Source organism: Globicephala melas, chromosome 3 (genome assembly GCF_963455315.2).
Source record: "Globicephala melas chromosome 3, mGloMel1.2, whole genome shotgun sequence".
Taxonomy (NCBI): domain Eukaryota; kingdom Metazoa; phylum Chordata; class Mammalia; order Artiodactyla; family Delphinidae; genus Globicephala; species Globicephala melas.
In genome coordinates this window covers 100,828,336-100,852,464 of record NC_083316.1, presented here as the reverse complement: position 1 = coordinate 100,852,464, position 24,129 = coordinate 100,828,336, and the positions used below count along the sequence as shown (strand labels likewise).

General features: G+C 36.8%; 1 protein-coding gene across 1 annotated transcript in view; it reads right to left on the bottom strand.

Annotated features, from left to right (window-relative positions):
• Positions 1-22,185: 22,185 nt before the first annotated feature.
• The window catches only part of SNX2 (sorting nexin 2), a 53,535-nt gene continuing 51,591 nt past the window's right edge, over positions 22,186-24,129 (bottom strand). The window contains exon 15 of the mRNA XM_030869792.2: positions 22,186-22,671. Coding sequence (XP_030725652.1) covers positions 22,621-22,671 — 51 coding nt within the window. The 3' untranslated portion in view covers positions 22,186-22,620. The remainder of the gene's footprint in view (positions 22,672-24,129) is intronic.

The following is a 24,129-nucleotide window of genomic DNA, read 5'->3' as shown; positions in this document are numbered from 1 at the left end:
TTAGACAAATGATGAAGGGAACCAAATAGCTCAGAAATAAATTCCTTAATAGATGGGAACATAATATGAAACAACAATGGTATTTCAAAGCTGTGAGGGTAAAAAAATAAGCTATTCAATAAATAGCTGAATGTTTAAATAGTTTTAATCAGTATTTAAATAGTAAAGTTTTAATAAATGTTAAAAATAGTATAAATAAATGGTGTAATGAATAGTTTATGGGTAACTGGCTCTCCATCTGAAAGAAAAGTAAAATTCATTTTTAAAGTGAATTCCACGTATAGTAAAAAGCTCTAGGAAGAAACAGAGCTACAAAACCTTAAAGCAGACAAAGTCTTATTACAAAAAACAAATGTCAAAGACATTAGGGGAAAGATTATACTATATTAGAGTAGATAAAGATTTAAAATTAATGTAAACCAAAGACCGTAAAGTTTAAAAAACATTCAATAAACTGAAAAAATAAATGCAACACATATGACAAAGCATTAATGTATATTTTATATGTAAAGAATACATAATTTTCTTAATAGCACAATCAAAAATGGACACAGTGTGAACACACAATTCCCAAGATAATGCAAGTGGACAAAAAAAAAAAGAAAAAAAATCTGTATGAGTTATCTATTATCAAGTAAAAAATTACCCCCATATTTTAGCTGCTTAAAGCAATATGTACTTATTATATAGTTTCTGTTGGTCATGAATCTGGGAGCAGTTTAAGTTGCAGACGAGATGTACACCAAGGCTACAACTTAAGACTCTACTGGACTGCAGGATCCACTCACAAAGTGGTTCACTCACATGCCTGGTAAGTTAATGTTGATTGTTGGCAGGAAGCTTCAGTTCCTGGCCACTTGGACCTCTCCATAGACACATCGAGGCTTCCTCCAAAGCAAAAATATCCAAAAGAGCTCAGGGCAGAAAGTACACCTACCCTAAGAATTCACACTCCATCATTTCTGCAATATCCTGCTGGTTACAAAGGTTAGCCTATTTAGTGTGAAAGCCACTATACAATGGTTTGAGTCTCAGGAGGCAAGAATTAATCGGGACTATTGTGGAGGGTAGCTAACACGTAACCATGAGCAGAGAAACAAATTCTACCATATTATGGGTAAAAATATTTTGGTGTACCTACACTATGAATATTATGTTGCACTTAAAAAAAAAACTAATGTTAGGATTTATGGGTTAAGATAACAAATTGAACATACATAATTTCACTCCATCTAGCCCCAGTAAAACTGCAACAAGGAATTTCTCTCTCTCTCTTTTTTTTTTTGACGCATAAAGATAGGAAAAGCAGGAGAAGAGAGAATAGCAAAAAGATTTTTATAAGCTAGAAAGCAGATAGATGAGAAGTAACTTTCAGCAAACAAGTAAAAGCCAAATTAAAGCCAGCAGTGGGAAAGCTGAAAATCAACCTGATTTACACAGGACAATACCCAAAAAGATCAGCGAGAGGAACAGAAGATACATCTAGAATAGGAGGTAGTTGCCTAAAAGAAGGAAGATTGAATGAAGGCTGAGAATTGGGAAAAATCCCTTAATCCCCTCTTCCATCTTTGCACAGTTCCAGAGGATATTTCCTCAAGAGAGCGTAAAAAAGAGAGTCTTTGCATCAGAAGTTGACTTGCCCAGCTGAGGGCATGGAAACTCTTATCAAAAAATAGTTGGGGTCTGGGAGTAAATGATCATATACATATTGAATGCTGAATGCTGTAACCTTATAGAGGCTGGCAGCTACACCTTTACCTTCCAGGCAAGAAACATGAAGATATTCTCTGGGAAATCTGACAAGCCCAAGAGAAAAAAAGCTAGAAATACCAACATTGGAAATTCCCTACAAACAGCCCAATGAGATTACTCTTCAGTGATGTTCAAATTTGATAGGCCTTGGGTGTGGCCAAGACGGTGGAGCAGGAAGACCCTGGGCTCAGCTCCTCCCACAGGCACACCAAAACTTCAACTATTTACACAGAAACTATTGATGAGAATGACCTGAAGACTAGCAGAAAAGATTTTCCACAGCTAAAGATATAAAGAACGAACCACAACAAGACCTGGTAGGAGGGGTAGAGATCAGTATAGTCAAGACCCACATTCCTGGGGTAGGCAACAACACAAACAAAAGGATAATCACAACTGGAGAGGTTCTCCCCAAGGAGTGAGGGGTTCAAACTCCACATGGGGCTCCCCAGCCCAGAGTTCCTGTACTGAGAAGACAGGCCCCCAGAACATGTGGCTGTGAAGGCCAATGGGGCTTGTGTACAGGAGAGCCAGAGGGCTGTGGGAAACAGAGACCCTGCTTAAAGGGCACATGCAAAATCTCACATACTCCAAGTCCCAGTACAGGGGCAGTAATCTGAAAGGAGCCTTAGTTAGACACACCTGCTGATCTTGGAAAGCCTGCTGGAGAGATAGGAGGCAATTGATACTCTCCCTGAGAACACAGACACTGGCAGTATCCATTTTGGGGAGCTCATTCTTCCACAAGGAGACTGATGCTGGCAAGCACCATTTTGGGGTCCTCCCTCTAGCCTATCAGCACCAGGGCCTTATGCACCCAGGAGCAGGTCAACACCAGTCCTAAGCAGTCAGCCCCACTGGGACCCAGCCCTACCCATCAGCAGGCTGACAGCCTCCATATGAGGCAGGACCTGATAGCCAACTAAGTTGGGGGCCAGCCCCACCTAGTAGTGAGCCCACCACAAGAGAAATGCCCACACAGCCCACGTAGGGGGCACCTCTAGGGTGTACAGCTCAAGTGACCAAAAAGGAGTATGTTCCTGAGCCCCATAGGATGTCTCCCACATAAGGCCACTTCTTCAAGATTGGAAAATGTAATCAGTTTACCTAAGACATAGAAATAAAAGCAATGAATGAGACAAAATGAGGCAACAGAGGAATATGTTCCAAACGAAGCAACAAGATGAAACCCCAGAAGAACTAAGCCAAATGGAGATAAGCAATCTATCCAGTAAAGATGGGGGTGGGGCGGTGGGAGGGAGGGGATATATGTATACACATAGCTGATTCATTTCGTTGTACAGCAGAAACTAAAGCAACATTGTAAAGCAACTATACCCCAATTGAAAAAAAAAAGAGTTCAATGTGATGATCATAAAGATACTCAATGAACTCAGGAGAAAAATAGATGAACACACTGAGAATGTTAACAAAGAATTAGAACATATAAAGAAGAACCAAACAGAGCAGAAGAATAGAATAACTGAAATTAAAAATACAACAGAAGGAAACTGACAGTAGATTAGATGATATAGAGGAATGGACTGGCAACCTGGAAGACAGAGTAGTGGAAATCACCCAGGATTTATTTTTTTTTTAAGCCAAGAAAAAGGATTTAAAAAAGTAAAGATATGGGCTTTCTTGGTGGCGCAGTGGTTGAGAGTCTGCCTGTCGATTCAGGGGACACGGGTTCATGCCCCGGTCCGAGAAGATCCCACATGCTGCGGAGTGGCTGGGCCTGTGAGCCACGGCCACTGAGCCTGAGGGTCCGGAGCCTGTGCTCCGCAACGGGAGAGGCCACAACAGTGAGAGGCCTGCGTACTGCAAAAAATAAATAAATAAATAAAAATTAAAAAGTAAAGATAGTTTAAGAGATGTCTTAGAAAACATCAAGAATACTAACATTCACATTATAGGGGTCCCAGAAAGAGAAGAGAGAGAGAAAAGGGCAGAAATTTATTTAAAGAAATAATAGCTGAAAAATTCCCTAACCTGGTAAAGGAAACAGACATCCAAGTCCAAGAAACACAGAGTCTAAAACAAGATGAACCCAAACAGAACAACACCAACACACATTGTAATTAAAATGGCAAGATTAAAGATAAAGACAGAATCTTAGAAGCAGCAAGGGAAAAGCAACTAGTTATATACAAGGGAACTCCCATAAGACTGTCACCTGACTTTTCAGCAGAAACTCTCCAGGCCAGAAGGGAATGGCATGATGTATTTGAAGTGGTGAGAGGAAAAAACCTACAACAAAGAATACTCTACCCAGCAAGGCTAACATTCAGATTTGAAAAAGAGATAAAGAGTTTTACAGGCAGGCAAAAGTTAAAAGAGTTCAGCACCACCAAACCAGCTTTACAGGAAATGATAAAGGGACTTCTCTAAGAAGAAAAGAAACACAACACGAAATATGAAAATTACAAAAGGAAAATCTCGTTGGCAAAGGCAAACATATAGTACAGTAAAGGTAAGATTATAAAGCTAGTAGGAAGTTTAAGACAAAAGTAGTAAAATCATCTATATCCATAATAAGTAATTAAGGAATACACAACACAAAAAGATGACAAAGACATTATTTGTGGTGGGGAGGGTAAAGATATAGGGTTGGTAGAATGTGTTGGAACTTAAGAGATCATCAACTTAAAATAATTATATATATACTTATATATAAACCTCCTGGTAACCACAAACCAAAAATGTATAATAGATAACACACACAAAAAGAGAAAGAAATCAAAACAAAACATGAAACACAGTCATCAAATCCCAAAGGAAGAGAGTCAAAGAAGAAGAAAGGAACAAAAAACTACAAAAAGCAACCAGAAAACAATTAACAAAATTGCAATAAGTACATAGCTATCAATAATTATTTTAAATGTAAATGGACTAGATGCTCCAATCAAAAGACGTAGAGTGGCTGAATGGATACAAAAACAAGATCCATATATATGCTGCCTACAAGAGACTCATTTCAGATCTAAAGACACATACAGACTGAAAGTGAGGGGATGGAAAAAGGCATTCCATGCAAATGAAAACCAAAAGAAAACTGGGGTAGCAATACTTATATCAGACAAAATAGACTTTAAAACAAAGACTGCAACAAGAAAAAAAAAAGGGGAGAGACCTTGAAGATGGCAGAGGAGTTAAGACATGGAGATCACCTTCCTCCCCACAAATACATCAGAAATACATCTACATGTGGAACAACTCCTACAGAACATCTACTGAACGCTGGCAGAAGACCTCAGACTTCCCAAAAGGCAAGAAACTCCCCACGTAGGGCAAAAAAAAAGAAAAAACAGAGACAAAAGATTAGAGATGAGACCCGCACTTATGGGAGGGAGCTGTGAAGGAGGAAAAGTTTCCATATACTAGGAAGCCCCTTCACTGGTGGAGACAGGGGTGGTGGCGGGGAAGCTTCGGAGCCACGGAGGAAAGCGCAGCAACAGGGGTACAGAGGGCAAAGGGGAGGGATTCCCGAACAGAGGATCAGTGCTGAGCAGCAGTCACCAGCCGGAGAGGCCTGTCTGCTCACCCACCAGAGTGGGTGGGGGCTGGGAGCTGAGGCTCCGGCTTGGAGGTCAGATCCCAGGGAGAGGACTCGGGTTGGCTGCGTGAACACAGCCTGAAGGGGGATAGAGCACCACAGCTAGTCGGGAGGGAGTCCGGGAAAAAGTCTGGACCTGCCTAAGAGGCAAGAAACCATTGTTTCTGGGTGCACGAGAAGAGGGGATTCAGAGCACTGCCTAAACAAGTTCCAGAGATGGGCGTGAGCCATGGCTACCAGCATGGACATCAGAGATGGGCATGAGACACTAAGGCTGCTGATGGAGCCATCAAGCACCCTCTGTGCAAGCACAAGTCACTATCCCCACCTCCCCTCCAGAGAGCCTGTGCATCCTGACACAGCCAGGGTCCCGTGATCCAGGGACAACTTCCCCGGGAGAATACACGGCACGCCTCAGGCTGTTGCAATGTCATGCTGGCCTCTGCCGCCGCAGGCTCGCCCCGCACACTGTACCCTTCCCTCCCCACGGCCTGAGTAGGCTAGAGACCCCTAAGCACCTGCTACTTTAACCCTATCCCACCTGAGTGAAGAACAGACATCCTCAGGTGACCTACATTCAGAGGCGGGGCCAAATCCAAAGCTGAAACCCAGGAGCTATGTGAACAAAAAAGAGAAAGCCATGTGGCTGACAGGGTATTGGGGCTCCAGCTGGGTGTCAGGCCTGTGCCTCTGAGACAGGAGAGCCAAGTGCAGGATATTGGTCCACCAGAGAACTCCCAGCTCCAGGTAATATCAAACAGCGAAAGCTCTCCTAGAGATCTCCATCTCAATGCTAAGACCCAGCTCCATGCAATGACCAGCAAGCTACAGTGCTGGACACCCTATGCCAAACAATGAGCAAGACAGGAACACAACCCCACCCATTAGCAGAGAGGCTGCCTAAAATCATAATAAGTCCACAGACACCCCAAAACACACCACCGGATGCAGTTCTGCCCACCAGAAAGACAAGATCCAGCCTCATCCAACAGAACACAGGCACTAGTCCCCTCCACCAGGAAGCCTACACAACCCACTGAACTAACCTTAGCCACTGGGGCCAGACGCCAAAAACAATGGGAACTACGAACCTGCAGCCTGTGAAAGAGACCCCAAACACAGTAAGTTAAGCAAAATGAGAAGACAGAGAAACACACAGCAGATGAAGGAGTAAGGTAAAAACCCACCAGACCAAACAAATGAAGAGGAAATAGGTAGTCTACCTGAAAAAGAATTCAGAGTAATGACAGTAAAGATGATCCAAAATCTTGGAAATAGAATGGAGAAAATACAAGAAATGTTTAATAAGGACGTAGAAGAACTAAAGAGCAAACAAACAATGATGAACACAGAATAAATGAAATTTAAAAATCTCTAGAAGGAATAAATAGCAGAATAACTGAGGCAGAAGAACGGATAAGTGACCTGGAAGATAAAATTGTGGAAATAACTATCACAGAGCAGAATAAAGAAAAAAGAATGAAAAGAAATGAGGACAGTCTCAGAGACCTCTGGGACAACATTAAATGCACCAACATTTGAATTATAGGGGTCCCAGAAGAAGAAGAGAAAAAGAAAGGGGCTGAGAAAATATTTGAAGAGATTATAGTTGAAAACTCTTATATGGGAAAGGAAACAGTCAAGTCCAGGAAGCACAGAGAGTCCCATGCAGGATAAATCAAAGGAGAAATACACCAAGACACATGTTAATTAAACTATCAAAAATTAAATACAAAGAAAAAATATTAAAAGCAGCAAGGGAAAAACAAAAAATAACATACAAGGGAATCCCCAAAAGGTTAACAGCTGATCTTTCAGCAGAAACTCTGCAGGCCAGAAGGGACTGGCATGACATATTTAAAGTGATGAAAGGGAAAAACCTACAACCAAGATTACTCTACCCGGCAAGGATCTCATTCAGATTTGACAGAGAAATTAAAACCTTTACAGACAAACTAAAGCTAAGAGAATTCAGCACCACCAAACCAGCTTTACAACAAATGCTAAAGGAACTTCTCAAGGCAGGAAACACAGGGAAGGAAATGACCTACAATAACAAACCCAAAACAATTAAGAAAACAGTAATAGGAACATACATATTGATAACTACCTTAAATGTAAATGGATTAAATTCTCCAACCAAAAGATGTAGATTGGCTGAATGGATACAAAAACAAGACCCGTATATATGTTGTCTACAAGAGACCCACTTCAGACATAGGGACACATACAGACTGAAAGTGAAGGAATGGAAAAAGATATTCCATGCAAATGGAAACCAAAAGAAAGCCGGAGTAGCAATTCTCATATCCGACAAAATAGACTATTAAATAAAGCCTATTACAAGAGACAAAGAAGGACACTACATAATGATCAAGGGGTCAATCCAAGAAGCTATAACAATTGTAAATATATATGCGCCCAACATAGGAGCACCTCAATACATAAGGCAAATGCTAACAGCCATAAAAAGGGAAACTGACAGTAACACAATCATAGTAGGGGACTTTAACACCCCACTTTCACCAATGGACATATCAACCAATATGAAAATAAAAAAGGAAACATAAGAATTAAATGATACATTAAACAAGATGGACTTAATTGATATTTATAGGATATTCCATCCATAAACAACAGAATACACTTTCTTCTCAAGTGCTCATGGAATATTCTCCAGGATAGATCATATCTTGGTTCACAAATCAAGCCTTGGTAAATTTAAGAAAATTGAAATTATATCAAGTAGCTTTTACAACCACTACACTATGAGACTAGATATCAATTACTGTAAAAACTACAAACACATGAAGGCTAAACAATACACTACTAAATAACCAAGAGATCACTGAGGAAATCAAAGAGGAAATCGAAAAATACCTAGAAACAATTACAAAGAAAACACGAAGACCCAAAACCTATGGAATGCAGCAAAAGCAGTTCTAAAAGGGAAGTTTATAGCAATACAATACTACCAGAAGAAACAAATATCTCAAATAAACAACCTAACCTTACACCTAAAGCCATTAGAGAAAGAAGAAGAGAAAATACCCAAAGTTAGCAGAAGGAAAGAAATCATAAAGGTCAGATCAGAAATAAATGAAAAAGAAATGAAGGAAACAATAGCAAAGATCAATAAAACTAAAAGCTGGTTATTTGAGAAGATAAACAAAATTGATAAACCATTAGCCAGACTCATCAAGGAAAAAAGGGAGAAAACTCAAATGAATAGAATTAGAAATGAAAAAGGAGAAGTAAAAACTGACACTGCAGAAATACAAAAGATCTTGAGAGATTACTACAAGCAACTCTATGCCAATAAAATGGACAACCTAGAAGAAATGGACAAATTCTTAGAAAAGCACAACCTTCTGAGACTGAACCAGGAAGAAATAGAAAATATAAACAGACCAATCACAAGCACTGAAAATGAGACTGTGATTAAAAATCTTCCAAAAACAAAAGCCCAGGACCAGATGGCTTCACAGGCAAATTCTATCAGACATTTAGAGAAGAGCTAACACCTATCCTTCTCAGAATCTTCCAAAATATAGCAGAGAGAGGAATACTCTCAAACTCATTCTATGAGGCCACCATCACCCTGATACCACAACCAAAGATGTCACAAAAAAGGAAACTACAGGCCAATATCACTGATGACCATAGAAGCAAAAATCCTCAACAAAATACTAGCAAACAGAATCCAACAGCACATGAAAAGGATCATACACCATGATCATGTGGGGTGTCTCCCAGGAATGCAAGGATTCTTCAATATATGCAAATCAATCAATGTGATAAACCATATTAACAAATTGAAGGATAAAAACCATATGATCATCTCAATAGATGCAGAAAAAGCTTTTGACAAAATTCAACACCCATTTATGATAAAAACCCTCCATAAAGTAGGCATAGAGGGAACTTACCTCAACATAATAAAGGCCATATATGACAAACCCACAACCAACATCGTTCTCAATGGTGAAGAACTGAAACCATTTCTTTAAAATCAGGAACAAGGTAAGGTTGTCCACTCTCACCACTATTATTCAACATAGTTTTGGAAGTTTTAGCCACAGCAATTAGAGCAGAAAAAGAAGTAAAAGGAATCCAAATTGGAAAAGAAGAATTAAAGCTGTCACTGTTTGCAGATGACATGATACTATACATAGAGAGAATCTTAAAGACGCTACCAGAAAACTACTAGAGCTAATCAATGAATCTGGTAAAGTAGCAGAATACAAAATTAATGCACAGAAATGTCTTGCATTCCTATACACTAATGATGAAAAACCTGAAAAAGAAATTAAGGAGACACTCCTATTTACCATTGCAACAAAAAGAATATAATACCTACCTAAGGAGACAAAAGACCTGTATGCAGAAAACTATAAGACACTGATGAAAGTAATTAAAGATGATACAAACAGATGGAGAGATATCCCATGTTCTTGGATTGGAAGAATCAACAATGTGAAAATGAGTACACTACCCACAGCAATCTACAGATTCAGTACAATCCCTATCAAACTATCAATGGCATTTTTCACAGAACTAGAACAAAAAATTTTACAATTTGTATGGAAACACAAATGACCCTGAATAGCCAAAGCAATCTTGAGAAAGAAAACGGAGCTGGAGGAATCAGGCTCCTGGACTTCAGACTCTACTACAAAGCTACAGTAATCAAGACAGTATGGTACTGGCACTAAAACAGAAATATAGATCAATGGAACAGGATAGAAAGCCAATATAAACCCATGTACCTATGGTCACCTTATCTTTGATAAAGGAGGCAAGAATATACAATGGAGAAAAGACAGCCTCTTCAATAAGTGGTGTTGGGAAAACTGGACAGCTACATGTAAAAGAATGAAATTAGAACACTCTCTAACACCACACACAAAAATAACATCAAAATAGATTAAAGACCTAAATGTAAGATGAGACACTATAAAAGTCTCAGAGGAAAACAGGCAGAACTCTCTATGACATACATCACCGCAAGATCCTTTTTGACCTACCTCCTAGAGAAATGGAAATAAAAACAAACAAATGGGCCCCAATGAAACTTAAAAGCTTTTGCACAGCAAAGGAAACCATAAACAAGATGAAAAGACAACTCTCAGAATGGGAGAAAACACTTGCAAATGAAGCAACTGACAAAAGATTAATCTCCAAAATATACAAGCAGCTCATGCAGCTCAATATCAAAAAAACAAACAACCCAATCCAAAAATGGGCAGAAGACCTAAATAGACATTTCTCCAGAGAAGATATACAGATTGCCAACAAACACATGAAAGGATGCTCAGCATCACTAATCATTAGAGAAATGCAAATCAAAACTACAATGAGGTATCACCTCACACGGGTCAGAATGGCCATCATCAAAATATCTACAAACAATAAATGCTGGAGAGGGTGTGGAGAAAAGGGAACCCTCTTGCACTGTTAGTGGGAATGTAAATTGATACAGCCACTGTGGAGAACAGTATGGAGGTTCCTTAAAAAACTACAAATAGAACTACCATATGACCCAGCAATCCCACTACTGGGCATATACCCTGAGAAAACCATAATTCAAAAAGAGTCATGTACCAAAATGTTCATTGCAGCTCTATTTACAATAGCCCAGAGATGGAAACAACCTAAGTGTCCATCATCAGATGAATGGATAAAGAAGATGTGGCACATATATACAATGGACTATTACTCAGCCATAAAAAGAAACGAAATTGAGTTATTTGTAATGAGGTGGATAGACCTAGAGTCTGTCATACAGAGTGAAGTAAGTCAGAAAGAGAAAGACAAATACCGTATGCTAACACACATATATGGAATTTAAGGGGAAAAAAATGTCCTGAAGAACCTAGGGGTAAGATAGGAATAAAGACACAGACCTACTAGAGAATGGACTTGAGGATATGGGGAGGGGGAAGGGTAAGCTGTGATAAAGCGAGAGAGGCATGGACATATATACACTACCAAACGTAAGGTAGATAGCTAGTGGGAAGTAGCCGCATAGCACAGGGAGATCAGCTCGGTGCTTTGTGACTGCCTGGATGGGTGGAATAGGGAGGTGGGGAGGGAGGGAGATGCAAGAGGGAAGAGATATGGGAACATATGTATATGTATAACTGATTCACTTTGTTATAAAGCAGAAACTAACACACCATTGTAAAGCAATTATACTCCAATAAAGATGTAAAAAAAAAAAAAAGAGAGAATGAAATCTTGTCAAGTGAGACAACATGGATGGACCTCGAGGGCATTATGAAATAAGTCAGACAGAGAAAGACAAATACCATATAATCTCACTTATATGTGGAATCTAAAGCAAACAAACAAACAAAAACCAAGCTCACAGATACAGAAAACAGATTAGTGGTTGCTGGACATGGGGGCAAAATGGGTTAGGGAAGTCAAAAGGTACAAACTTCCAGTTACAAAATAAATGTTATGCAGACGTATAATTGTTAACAATATAGTTAATAATACTGTATTGCAAATTTGAAAGTTGCTTAGAGAATAGATCTTAAAAGTTCTCATTGGAAGAAAAAAAAGTTTTGTAACTATATATGGTGACTGATGGTGATAATCATTTCACAATATATACAAATGTAGAATCATTATATTGTAGATGTGAAACTAATACAATCTTATATGTCAATTATACCTCAATAAAAAAAATTTTTAAAAAATGAAAAATAGAACTGCCATATGACCCAGCAATCCCACATCTGGGTATATATCTGAATAAAAATTTTAAAAAACCCATTAATTTGAAAAGATACATGCATTCCTATGTTCATTGTAGCATTACTACAATAGTCAAGATATGGAAGCAACCTAAGTGTCTATCAATAGATTAATGAATAAAGATGTCATATATGTATATATATGTGTGTGTATATATGTATACATATACATATACATACATATGATGCAATAATACTCAGCCATAAAAAGGAATGAAATATTGACATTTGTGACAGCATGTATGACCCTGGTGGGCATTATGCTAAGTGAAAATAAAGTAAGACAGAGAAAGACAAACACTGTATGATATCACTTATATGTGGAATCTAAAAAAGAAAACAAATGAACAAATATAACAATACAATAAAAGACTCACAGGTACAGAGAACAAACTCATGGTTACCAGAGGGGATGGGGATGCGGAGATGAAAAAAAAAAAGGTAACTATGTGAGGTAATAAATGCTAATTAGTTTGACTGTGGTGATCATTTCACAATGTATATTTATATGAAACCATCACATTCACCTTTAATGTATATAATTTTTGTCAATTAGACCTCAGTAAAGCTGGACATTTTTTTTTAGTTTGACAGAGCTTCCAATCAGCTTTCAGTTCCCACTGCTAATGTTGAGAAGATATCCAAGGAGTAACAAATAGCTGAGCAAAGCATCTAACATGGGAGAGAAATAAAAATAGAAAAATAATTTTGAGAAAACAGAAACAAGGAGTAAAAAACTTTAAAAAAGTAAACTATCACTAATATCCTCAGAGAGATACAGGAAGACATTGCATCTATGAAACAAGAACAGAAAGCTACTTAATAATAGGATCAGAAAATAAGAGTACACTCAGAGAGTAGAACAAAGTTCAGAGAGTAAAACAAAATAACAGATGCAAAATAAGAAAGAACAATAACATCATCAGTCGAGGACATCCAATATTCAAATAATGAGTCTTCCAGAATGAGAAGAGAGAATATAGAAGGGAGGAAATCATGAGTGAAATAACTCAAGAAAACGTCCAGAACTGAATATCGTGTTTGCAGACTGAAAGCACCCACACATGATGAAAACAGATATATACTATAGCAAATCCATATGAGATTTAGAACACTGGAGATAAAAGAGATCCTATATTCTGGAAAGGGGTGGTGGTGAGGGGACAATTCATATACAAAAGATCAGAAAACAGAATGGCTTTGGAATTCTCAACAGCAACACTGGAAGGTACAAGACAATGGAGCAATGTCTTCAAAATTCTAGAGAAAATGATTTCAAACATATAATGAGTTAATTTTCCTTAATCCTTGATAATTTAAGTCTTGAGTATAGTTTCTATGCATCATTTTCAGGAACCTACTCTGTATATCTACCAAAATGAAAGAATAAATCAAGAAGGAGGAAAATGTGGGGTATACAGAACAGGAAATACAACCCTGGGGAGAAGCAAAGGGAATCTTCAGGATTGTCTGTGCAACAGGCATAAAAAGGTAACCAGTCCAGACCGGAGCAAACTGACTCAAGAGGCAGACATTCTGAGGGCTACTTTCACAATGCTTTCTGCCATATCTTCTTTTTAACCTAAGAAACTACTAGAGAATATACTATTCCAACACAAGAGAATAAACCAAGAAGGAGGAAGGCGTGAAACCCAGGATATAGGGAATGGATCCCAGGAGAAATGTAAGGTCAATTCCACAGCTGAGAGCAAGGCAAATCCAGAGACACAACAGACCCAGAGCACCAGTTCAGAGAAAGCAGAAGTCCTCAGTAGAGAGAGTCCTAAGGAAAGCAATTGGAATTGTTAAATTACCTGATCTGAGTGATCTTGTGGGAAATGTACTAAGAGACTGTAGGAAGACATGGAAAAAATTAGCAAGATTAAAAAAAAAAAAGCACCAACCAAATGAAAAAAAATCAAGGCATGTTCTACCTCAGGGGAAAAAAATAGGAAAGTCATTGAAAAAAAGGAAACTCTGAGAAACTGTTACAACCAAGAGGAGCAGGAGACATGACAACTAAATGTAATGTGGTCTTTTGGATGGAATCCTGGAAGAGGAAAAGGACATTAGGCAAAAACAAAGGGAATCTGAATTAACTATGGACTCTAGCTGATAATAATGTAACCGTATTGGTTCATTAATTATATAACAAATGTACTATACTAATATGTTAATAATAAGGGAAACTAGGTATAGAGTATATGGTAACTCTGTATGTACTACCTTCACAATTTTTCTGTAAATTTAATATTGTTCTAAAAATAAAGTTTATTTTTTAAAAAAGGAAGAAAATCACGATTAAATATACTATCACTCTCAGCAGTGAACAATATTTGTAAAGGCATAAAAATGCAAATATTGATTACTGATTTAACCAAAAATTTTGACTGCATTGGAAGTGGGAGATGAGTGTATGAAGCAGACGGATGGCAGACTAAGAGAAATAAACTCTCATTTCCCATAAAAAAGATAAGTGGATGATGTCTAAAATTGGTGATTCAAATGATAGCAGGATATGTATTTTACTTAGAAATGTGAAGTATTTAAATGGCAGAAGAAACAGCTAAGAGTAGAAAGAGGTTATCTTTGAGGAAAAGGACTGGGGAAATTGCAGTTTGTGGGGCACAGAAACACTGTATTTTATTAATTAGCCTTTCCAATGCTAGTTTAGTTTTCAGACTATGTCCATGTAGTGATTTGATGAGATAAACATTAATCTAAAAATCAGAAGATTAAAGTCGAGTTTTATCTGCTGATATGCAAAAAGCTTTCAATACTTTAACAAATCAAAAAGTAAATTAAAGGAATCCGCAGAAATTAGCTTCATTGCACTACGAAAGAGCTCTACGCAGTTGTCATATTGATAGTTATTCTTTTAAAAAAGTGGCAATACACTAAATATTAATGTCATTTCTGAAACTTAGGTTTCCTCCTTTGACCACTTTCTTCATTCTTATTTCCTCATTACCAGAAAAACGATTCTTTCACCTCACCACATCTACATTCCCCAATTTGTGCCTGTCACCTCATTTGCCTTCATCTCCTTTTAGTCATTTAAATTATTTCAAAATCCCTTCCCCCTTGACTTTTCTCACACACACCAACAATCCCTAATCTTGAATGAATCCAACAATCTGTTTTAAGTCCTACTTTTTCATGGCTGAAAAAAAATGATACTTTGTTTGGCTTCATTTTATTTATTTTAAAATATTTATTTATTTGGCTGTGCTGGGTCTTAGGTGTGGCACACAGGATCTTCATTGCCGCATGTGGGATCTTTTTTAGTTGTGGCATGTGGGATCTAGTTCCCTGATCAGGGATCGAACCTGGGCCCCTGCATTGGGAGTGTGGAGTCTTAACCACTGGACCACCACAGAAGTCCCTTGGTTGGCTTCATTTTATTATTTAAAATATTTATTTTTGGCGGCACCAAGTCTTAGTTACAGCACATGGGATCTTTAGTTGTGGCATGCAGACTTCTTAGTTGTGGCATGCAGACTTCTTAGTTGTGGCATGTGGACTCTTAGTTGCAGCATGCGGGATCTAGTTCCCCAACCAGGGATCCAACCTGGACCCCCTGCATTGGGGGCGCAGTGTCTTACCCCTTGGACCACCAGGGAAATCCCTTGGCTTCATTTTAAATTCCTGATTTCCAAACTTATTTGAAAGTCAGTACTCATCCATAGCCCTCTTACCCTTCTCGATTTGTTTTCAAACATCTACCATTTTTCTTTGTGTTTTCTGAACATCTACCATTTTTCTTTGGCCCCCAATCTCTTCTTTGGCTTTTTTGCTGGTATCATTCCCTGATGATGGCTTAATTTCCTATTTCACTAAGAAAATAAAAGCATGCAGGCATTGTTTCCAAATATCTCTTTCCCTTCCTTTTTGCTTGAAGAAACATCCACACTTTTTTCCTGAGGCTCCTTCCATCTACTTGACTTCTTCACTTCCATTCTTCCCTTAGATGTTAGTTGTACGTGGAATTTTGTCCTCAGTAGGCTGATCACATTCTATTTGTTCTCTGAGAAGGCATTCATTAACAATCATGGTTTTAAGGGATCGAGCATGTTCACATTTCTAAGTTGATGGTGCAATACCTAGCCCTGCCTATGTTTTCATACATTTTCATCTTGAATGTCCAAAGGTACATCAAAAACAACATGGGGGGAGGCTGGGATTAGCAGATGCAAACTATTACATACGGAATTGATAAACAACAAGGTCCTACTGTATAGCACAAGGAACTATATTCCTGTGATATATCCTGTGATATATCCTGTGATAAACCATAATGGAAAAGAATACAAGACTATATATAACTGAATCACTTTGCTGTACAGCAGAAACACAACATTGTAAATCAACTATACTTCAATTAAAACTACAACATGCCTGTATAACTTTCTGCAAATCTGTACCTCCTATATTATCTCAGTTAATCAAAGCGGCAGTATCCTAAGTCATCAAAGCCAGAAATCGGGGCATTATCCTAGACAACTTTCTTGTTCTTTCCTGATACCCAATCCATTGCTTCAGTGCCTGACACAGTTGAGACTGAACAAATATGTACTGAATGAGTGAATGAAGGAATGAGTGACGCTTGTCCATTCTTATTTCCATCTCCCTAAAGTATCTTTTCCTACTTCCATTGCAGTGTCAGGCCCTCACCATCAGTTGGCTGTATGATTGCTGTTCCATCAATTGCTGTCATGATCTTTTTATTCTCCATGTTTTTTCTTCATTGATTACTACTTCCCTTAGTCTGCAGCATATTCAAGCTTCTTACATGTGTTTGTGTGTGGAAACAAACTTCTTTCCCTAAGCAATTGCTACATTTCTATCTCACCCTTCTTTCCTTTGTCCCCAAGCTTCTTTAAAGGTCTCTAGGTTTCTGACAAGGCTCATTTAACTAGAGTATCTTTGTAGTGGGGGGCAGTTCTAAACTTTTGCTGGCTGAATAAAAACGGATTTTGACTGCAAGCATTCTTCCCCTCCACCTCCGGGCTCAGGGCTCTAAGAGCAGGTCTCAGGGGCAGACTGTTCTTAGAAGGAACCCTTCTGGTAAGCCCAACTAGACCCCAGTCAAATATACACCCATGGCTTTGAAGAAGCCATAAAGACTGGTAAAATAAGCAAAATGCAGGTACTTTGTTCAGACTAAGTATTCAGTAAACACTTACTGGATGCATAATAGCTAATATTTATTAAGCACATGCTATTGCTGAGAAATTCACATCAATCAGCTTAATCCCCTGAAGGAGCACCTGAACAGTACTATTATTACTTTCTATTTTACAAATAAGGAAACTAAGTTTTAGAGAAAAATAACTTGCTCAAAGTCAATGATGTAGATTCTTGAGCCAGGGTTCAAACTGTCAGGCAGATGCATAACTGTATTTTTAATCACCCCATTACACTCTCTTGGCTGTACCATACTAGGTTTTACAAGAAGTAACAAGGGCATAGTCATTCCTCAAGAAGCATACAGACTCCTCAAAGCAGAAAGACAGCTATAATGCAAGGTAGACATTGGTAAGCCCAATCTGAAAGGTGCCAAGTACTAGAGTCCAGCTGAGAAACCCACAGGTTCCTTGCTTCCTTCTAGTTAGGAGACTAAAAAGGATATATGGAAGATGTGGACTTTAAAGACTGGATAGGATTTAACCAATTGCTGGTAAAGGGGAAAAAGATAACTCAGACAAGGTAACATCAACAGCACTGAGCCAGAAAAGGACAGAGCATGCTCACAAGACAGGGGCATCATCTGATTAGAGCCAAGGGTGGGTGAAGGCAAGGGGGTAGGATCAAGACAGGAAAAGTGGTTTGAAACCAGATTCTGGATAATTTGGACTTTATCACGATCACAAGATTTTGTGTAGAGAAAAAGTAGAAATGAAAAGGGAACAGATTTCAGAAACATAATCAACTCAAGTCGGTCTTGGCAAAAAAATGACACCTAAGCAACGTAACTGAAAACATAAGCATTTTGCTTTGTCCCAGTTACAAGAGGCTGAGAAACATTTTTAACTGAAATTTAGAAAATAAGGTTGGTTAAAAAGCCTCCTGTCATGCATAAACATGCACATTTATGTGCACACATAAATCCACACACACTTATACACACATATAGTGAGAAGAGTTGAAATAAAGATCTAGGAAATAAATACAGGTTAAAATCAAGATAACTCGAGACTTGACTATGGAAGCAATAAGGTAGCAATTTATTGTTCAGTTTTGTTAAACTCTGTCTGATTTTTTAAACAGTTACATATATATAAATTTTAAATAGAACTTTTTCTCAAAGTAGTCCCTTAAGGCAGTTTATCCCATTAACTGGTCTTAAAAAAAATAGTTTTCTGTTTATTAACACGGGGGCAGCTTCACCTTAATTGTCCTTAATTACAAAGTTTCCATTTGACCCAGTTAATTAAGAAAAATACTTTAAAATATTCAATTTTTTGAGAATTAAAAAAAGACTATGTGACAAGAGAAAGGAAGATGAGGATTTTTAATTTCTTCATGTGCATTAAAAGATTAGAGCAAGCCATAACTTTCCTGTTTTGTATAATCTTCTATTCTTAGCCACTTCTGAAGTAACAGTTTGAAGAAATAAATTCTCTGTATACCAAAGGACTTCCTAGAATTCTATGTTAATGATTAGAAGAGGAATCTCAAAAAGTTTATCATACATTTTCAAGGAAGAATGTTCACAGACGATTAACAGATTTAAGAGGAAAAATCAGATCATAATGACTTAAGCTCTGAATTTGCTTATCTGTAAAATAAGGAAGTTGTACTATAGTCTCTATGTTTCCATCAGGCAATAAAGCACTACCACTTGTTCACAGTAGATACTGAGTGACCACTGCTTGCAGAGCACTGTGCTATAAAGTCTTGCACCTGAATTGTACTTGCTTTTTTTTTTTTTGTACTTGCTTTTGAGAGCAACACCTACTAGTCCCTTTTATTTAGTTTTGAATTCTTCACAGGATTTGGGATCGTAAATAACAAACAGCTGTTGGATTCACTCCCCATTTCCAGTTCCACGGCATTGTCTACATCTGCACTGTCCAAAATCATAGCCAGTAGCCACATGTGACAACTGATCACTTAAAATGTGGCTAGTCCGAACACATATATGATGAAAGTGTAAAATACACACTGGATATTGAAGACTTAGTACAAAAAAGACTAAAATATCACAGTAATTTTTAATATATTGGATTACATGTTAAAATATTTTGGAGCTACTGGGTTAAAAATTAAAATTAATTTTACCTGTTTCTTTTACTCTTTAAAATCTGGCTATAGAAAAATTTTATATTACGTATGTGGTTCATGTTATATTTCCATTGGTCTAAACTCTAAGGACCACATCCACAGATCGCCATGACATCTCTTCATGGCCTTGATTACAAAGGCAGAGTAAGCAACAATTTTAATACTACTCTTTTAATTCCCCTCTTCTTGCTGTTTCTGTGTCTGGCCAACCATTTACCTTCATTATTACTTGAAACTACATCCTTCACTATGAGGATTAGAAATGAAACTTATTTGATTCCGGATTTTGGATAAGTGATGGTGATTCTATTCTTTTTTTCAATACTTTGAAAGAGACTCCATCACAAAGAGAGACAGTGTAACATATACATTTCCTGCTAGTGGATATGGAAATGCAACCAAAGATCTCAAGCTAGTGACTGCACTTCCTTTTTCGAGCTGTTATCTTCTCTCCTACCAGCGACCTTCGACCTTCCTTCCTTTAAAACAGGATGAATTTTGCTCATCCTATATAGTTCTGACTCTTGTTAATCACATGACTATCCATGCAGGGAGCCATAACAAGAAAGTGAAGTAGACATTTAGCTTTATAACTAGTCACATGCTTTAGGGAAAAAAAAAAGAGTCTTTATAATTCCCTTAGACATCAAGAAATATTTTTTAAAGGGATATAATCATCTTCCTTCTTTACTCATCTGATTTCCTTCCTTTAAAGAAACCTGATTTATTAAGAGGCTTATTTATTTTATATTTAAAAACCACTTATGAAACAATTTGTACAAGGAATTTGTTAAAACTTTGCTATATCTGAATAATAAAATAAAAAGGCTTAAAGAATAGCAACAATGAAACCAGGGTATTTTGACACTAGTATAAATATATATATGTATAAAACAAGATGAATAGTTGAAAAAACCTCATCAAAAAATACAATAAAAAAACTTACTTTACATTTTAGAAATCATATTTTTACACACATTTATTTTGCTTTAGCCTTGTTTTACTTTATTAATAGAAGGTGGTTTTGATTAGGATTTGATTCTCTAATAGAATATTTATACTGAAGTTTGATATTTTAAACAACATATTTTAAAGTAGAAAGGCACTTCAGGAATCAGTTCTATATTGTTTTATAGATGTGTCACACAGCTACTGAGTGATAAGAGACTGAACACAAGTATGTTGACTCCAAGTTCAGCTTGTTCCACTGTACTATGCTGCCTTAGTCCTTCTTTAACTTTTATCCGGTTAAAGAAAAAAAAAATTAAAATTCAGACCTTTATAACTAAAAGATTATGTTATCAGCACTATTAATGCTCTTGTTGTTCTATTTATTTGGAATGAAAGTATTCTAGTAAGATGAATAAGAGATGTGAAGGTTGATGGGTGGAGACAGGTGTAGTGTTGAAGCAAGTAAATCCTGTTAAAATGTACACAGGTATCAGAAGTTCATATAATATACTTGAAATTTCCAACAGCCTCTTTATCTTTTAGTAAAGGTTGTTAAGGGGAATGAAATCTGGAATGGATTCAGGTCTGTTACTCTCTTCAGCTTGATCAAGTCTGAAAATATTTATTATTTTATTTGGAGGTACTGACTGTTATTACACATGTACCACAGCAGAATGGATGATTTGGGCTTGAATAACTAAATTATCCTATGTGTAAGCATAACCTATGTACCTAATACTAGCTCATCTTCCCAGTAAGCCTATATTTTTGCTCAGTATTAACAGGACAACAAGATAGGATCTGATACATATTAATAGGAATTACTCATTTCTTAAACGTATCTAAGTTACCTCCAACAGAAGCAACAACAGAAGACTATACTATTTCTGCTTCAATTTCTCCTTCTTCTCAAGACAGCAAACATTATTTTGCATCACTCAGGATTTTTTTTTTTCCTGTTCAATTCATCAAGTCTTTATTATTCCCTATTATGTATCAAGCATTCTTCTGGGTACCAGGATCATAAATATGAACAACACCTACAGTAGGCCTAAAATTTCAACTAAAATAAGTGGAAGCAAACATATCCTGAGGATACTCTGATATATTAATTGTATCCAGTGCGCTGCTAGAAAGGACTCAGTTACACATAAAACATTCTACTCTTCTGGAAGGGAGATACAGTTGTTAAGCCTGAGAAGAGGGGCATCTTTAAGAATACTTTTTAAAAAATGGAAATAACTGATCCCAGTTACAACTAAACTTTCATCAACATTAAGGGTTATATAATTGCCATCTAAACAGGATACAGAAATAGGTGAGATGGCTGCCAAAGACAAATTTCATTTTACTTCAAATTTCCTTTGCACTATCCTTGGTTATTCATCAAATCACAGGGTATTTTAGCATGGCACTATTCTTTGTCAATGATAACCACAGATGATCTACTTTTAGTTTAAAACAAAAAACAAAGGAAAGGCAAGGAATAAATTAAATATATGCAAAGTCTTGGACTTTGAAGATAATAGAAAATGAGCAAAATCCACAGGACCTGTAACAGAAACATCTACTTTTTCCTAATTCTTAAGTTGGGCACTTATAATAGGAATGGATAAAAACAAGCAAACACAATTATTTACTCCCTTACTCAAGACAAGAGCACTCCCCAAAGTTGAACCAAGAGATAAAAAAACTTAATTAACCTTCCTTCATTGAATCATTTAATAATGAAAGAGTTCTGTTTTTTTGTGAATTAAAAAAATTAGTGATCATAGCATCACCTATATACATCTAAAAGAAAAAGTTTCTTCCTATTAAAATGCTTTTAAAAGATCCCTAATATGTTTACATACCCAAATAATCTGTTACTAATACTTCACAAGGAATATCATTTTATTACTGTAATCACAAAATCATCATTTCCGTACAGGAATGTATAAGTGAACATTAATCAATGCACTGATAATTCACTTCATAAAGAGGGCGAACACACTACAGAACATATTGTAAAGAAAAAAATATTGTAAAATTTTCTGGCCTTGCAGTGCACTTTTTAGTGCAAGTATTTAAGACACAATAGTGTTCAATTCAGCAAAGTATTGCAGAACGTCATGCCACAGTCCACTTAATTCAAAGAGGGTCAGGACATGCAGCTTGTAATAAAATGTCAGAATATATATTTATAAAAAACCACATGTAATTCATAAAATATATAGTGGTTTATTTAGATGGTTTTAGATGATTTCACTATGGAATTCTGCATAACTGGAACAAGCATCCAAGATCTTCTTAACAGGAATAACCTTCTTGCTAGGCAATGGCTTTGGCCTCAGGTAGAAATGCCTCCCAGTATTTTATCAGCTGTGGATGATAACAAAAAATAAAAGACATTCTCATAATCTTTTTGTCGTTTATAATAATATATCCTGTGAAGCATTTAAAAAAAATCTATACAAATAGCTAACAATGATTAACATTTACTAAAGTCTGGTTCTTAAAGGGATCATCTAAATTCCCTTATATTAAGTCTGTCAATATAATTCATATATAAATTATTTTAAAATATTAATTACTCCTGGGTAATTTTAGTTTTTGATGTAAGAAAACAAATTTTTTAATACTGAAAAACTTAAAGATTTCTTTATGAATTGTATATATAGGAACAGTTTGTTAGTATAAGTTAAATAAGATTACCTTAAATAATAAAACTGCAATGAGCTTTTCCAATATAAAGTGATAACATCTCCTAATTCAGAGGATATTCACATTTTGTTATTGCTAGCCAAAAACAATGAGAAAAGGAGGAAGAAAAGAAAATATCCAAGCAAATGTAAAAGAGACTGGAAGGAATTAGCTGCCAGTCTTTCCTGGATAGTCCAGAGTCCAGAGAACAGAATAGAACAGAATAGACTGACGTATAAACTAACATGAAGTTTAACATTAAGTTTAAAACAATTCCTTTAAAAACAAGCTTATATAACCTTTTTTTTTTTTACAGATAGTTGCTTTATTTATTCATTTAAAAAATTTTTTTAAAATTTATTTTTGGATGAGTTGGGTCTTTGCTCTGTGCGTGGGCCGTCTCCAGTTGCAGCGAGTGGGGCCACTCTTTGTTGCAGTGCGTGGGCCTCTCATTGCCGTGGTTTCTCTTGTTGCGGAGCACGGGCTCTAGGTGCACAGGGTTCAGCAGCTGTGGCTCGCGGGCCCCAGAGCGCAGGCTCAGCAGCTGTGGTGCACAGGCCCAGTTGCTACCGCAGCATGTGGGATCTTTCCGGACCAGGGCTCAAACCCACGCCCCCTGCACTGGCAGGTGGATTCTTAACCACTGCATCACCAGGGAAGCCCCTGATTTCTTTTTATAGTTAAAGAATCTGACTTTATGAACTAAGTATTTAAAATAAAAAACAAATATAATTTGAAGATATAATATTATCACCTAATTTAAAAATTTAATCTATTGATATTATATGGTTTAAAAAGAATTGGAGGAAGAAATCCTTCTATTCAAGATATTAAATAATTTGATCTATTACTCAAATTTATATTAAAATACACAGGAACAAACCTCTGATATTATCTTGTTACAGACTTTTCTTTAATATAACATTAAAATCCATGGTTTTCTCTATTTAAGGAGACAAATGCCACTTGCGGTATACAATCAACACCAAACCCACACAAACTAAAGGAAAAATCAAGACAACATTTTTTAAAAAACCTTTAAAATTTAGTTTTTAGTTTAAGTTCTAGCTAGTATGGAAGAGAAGAACTTACTACAAGAATGTACTCAAACAGCTATGATCAATAGGGAAGTAAAAC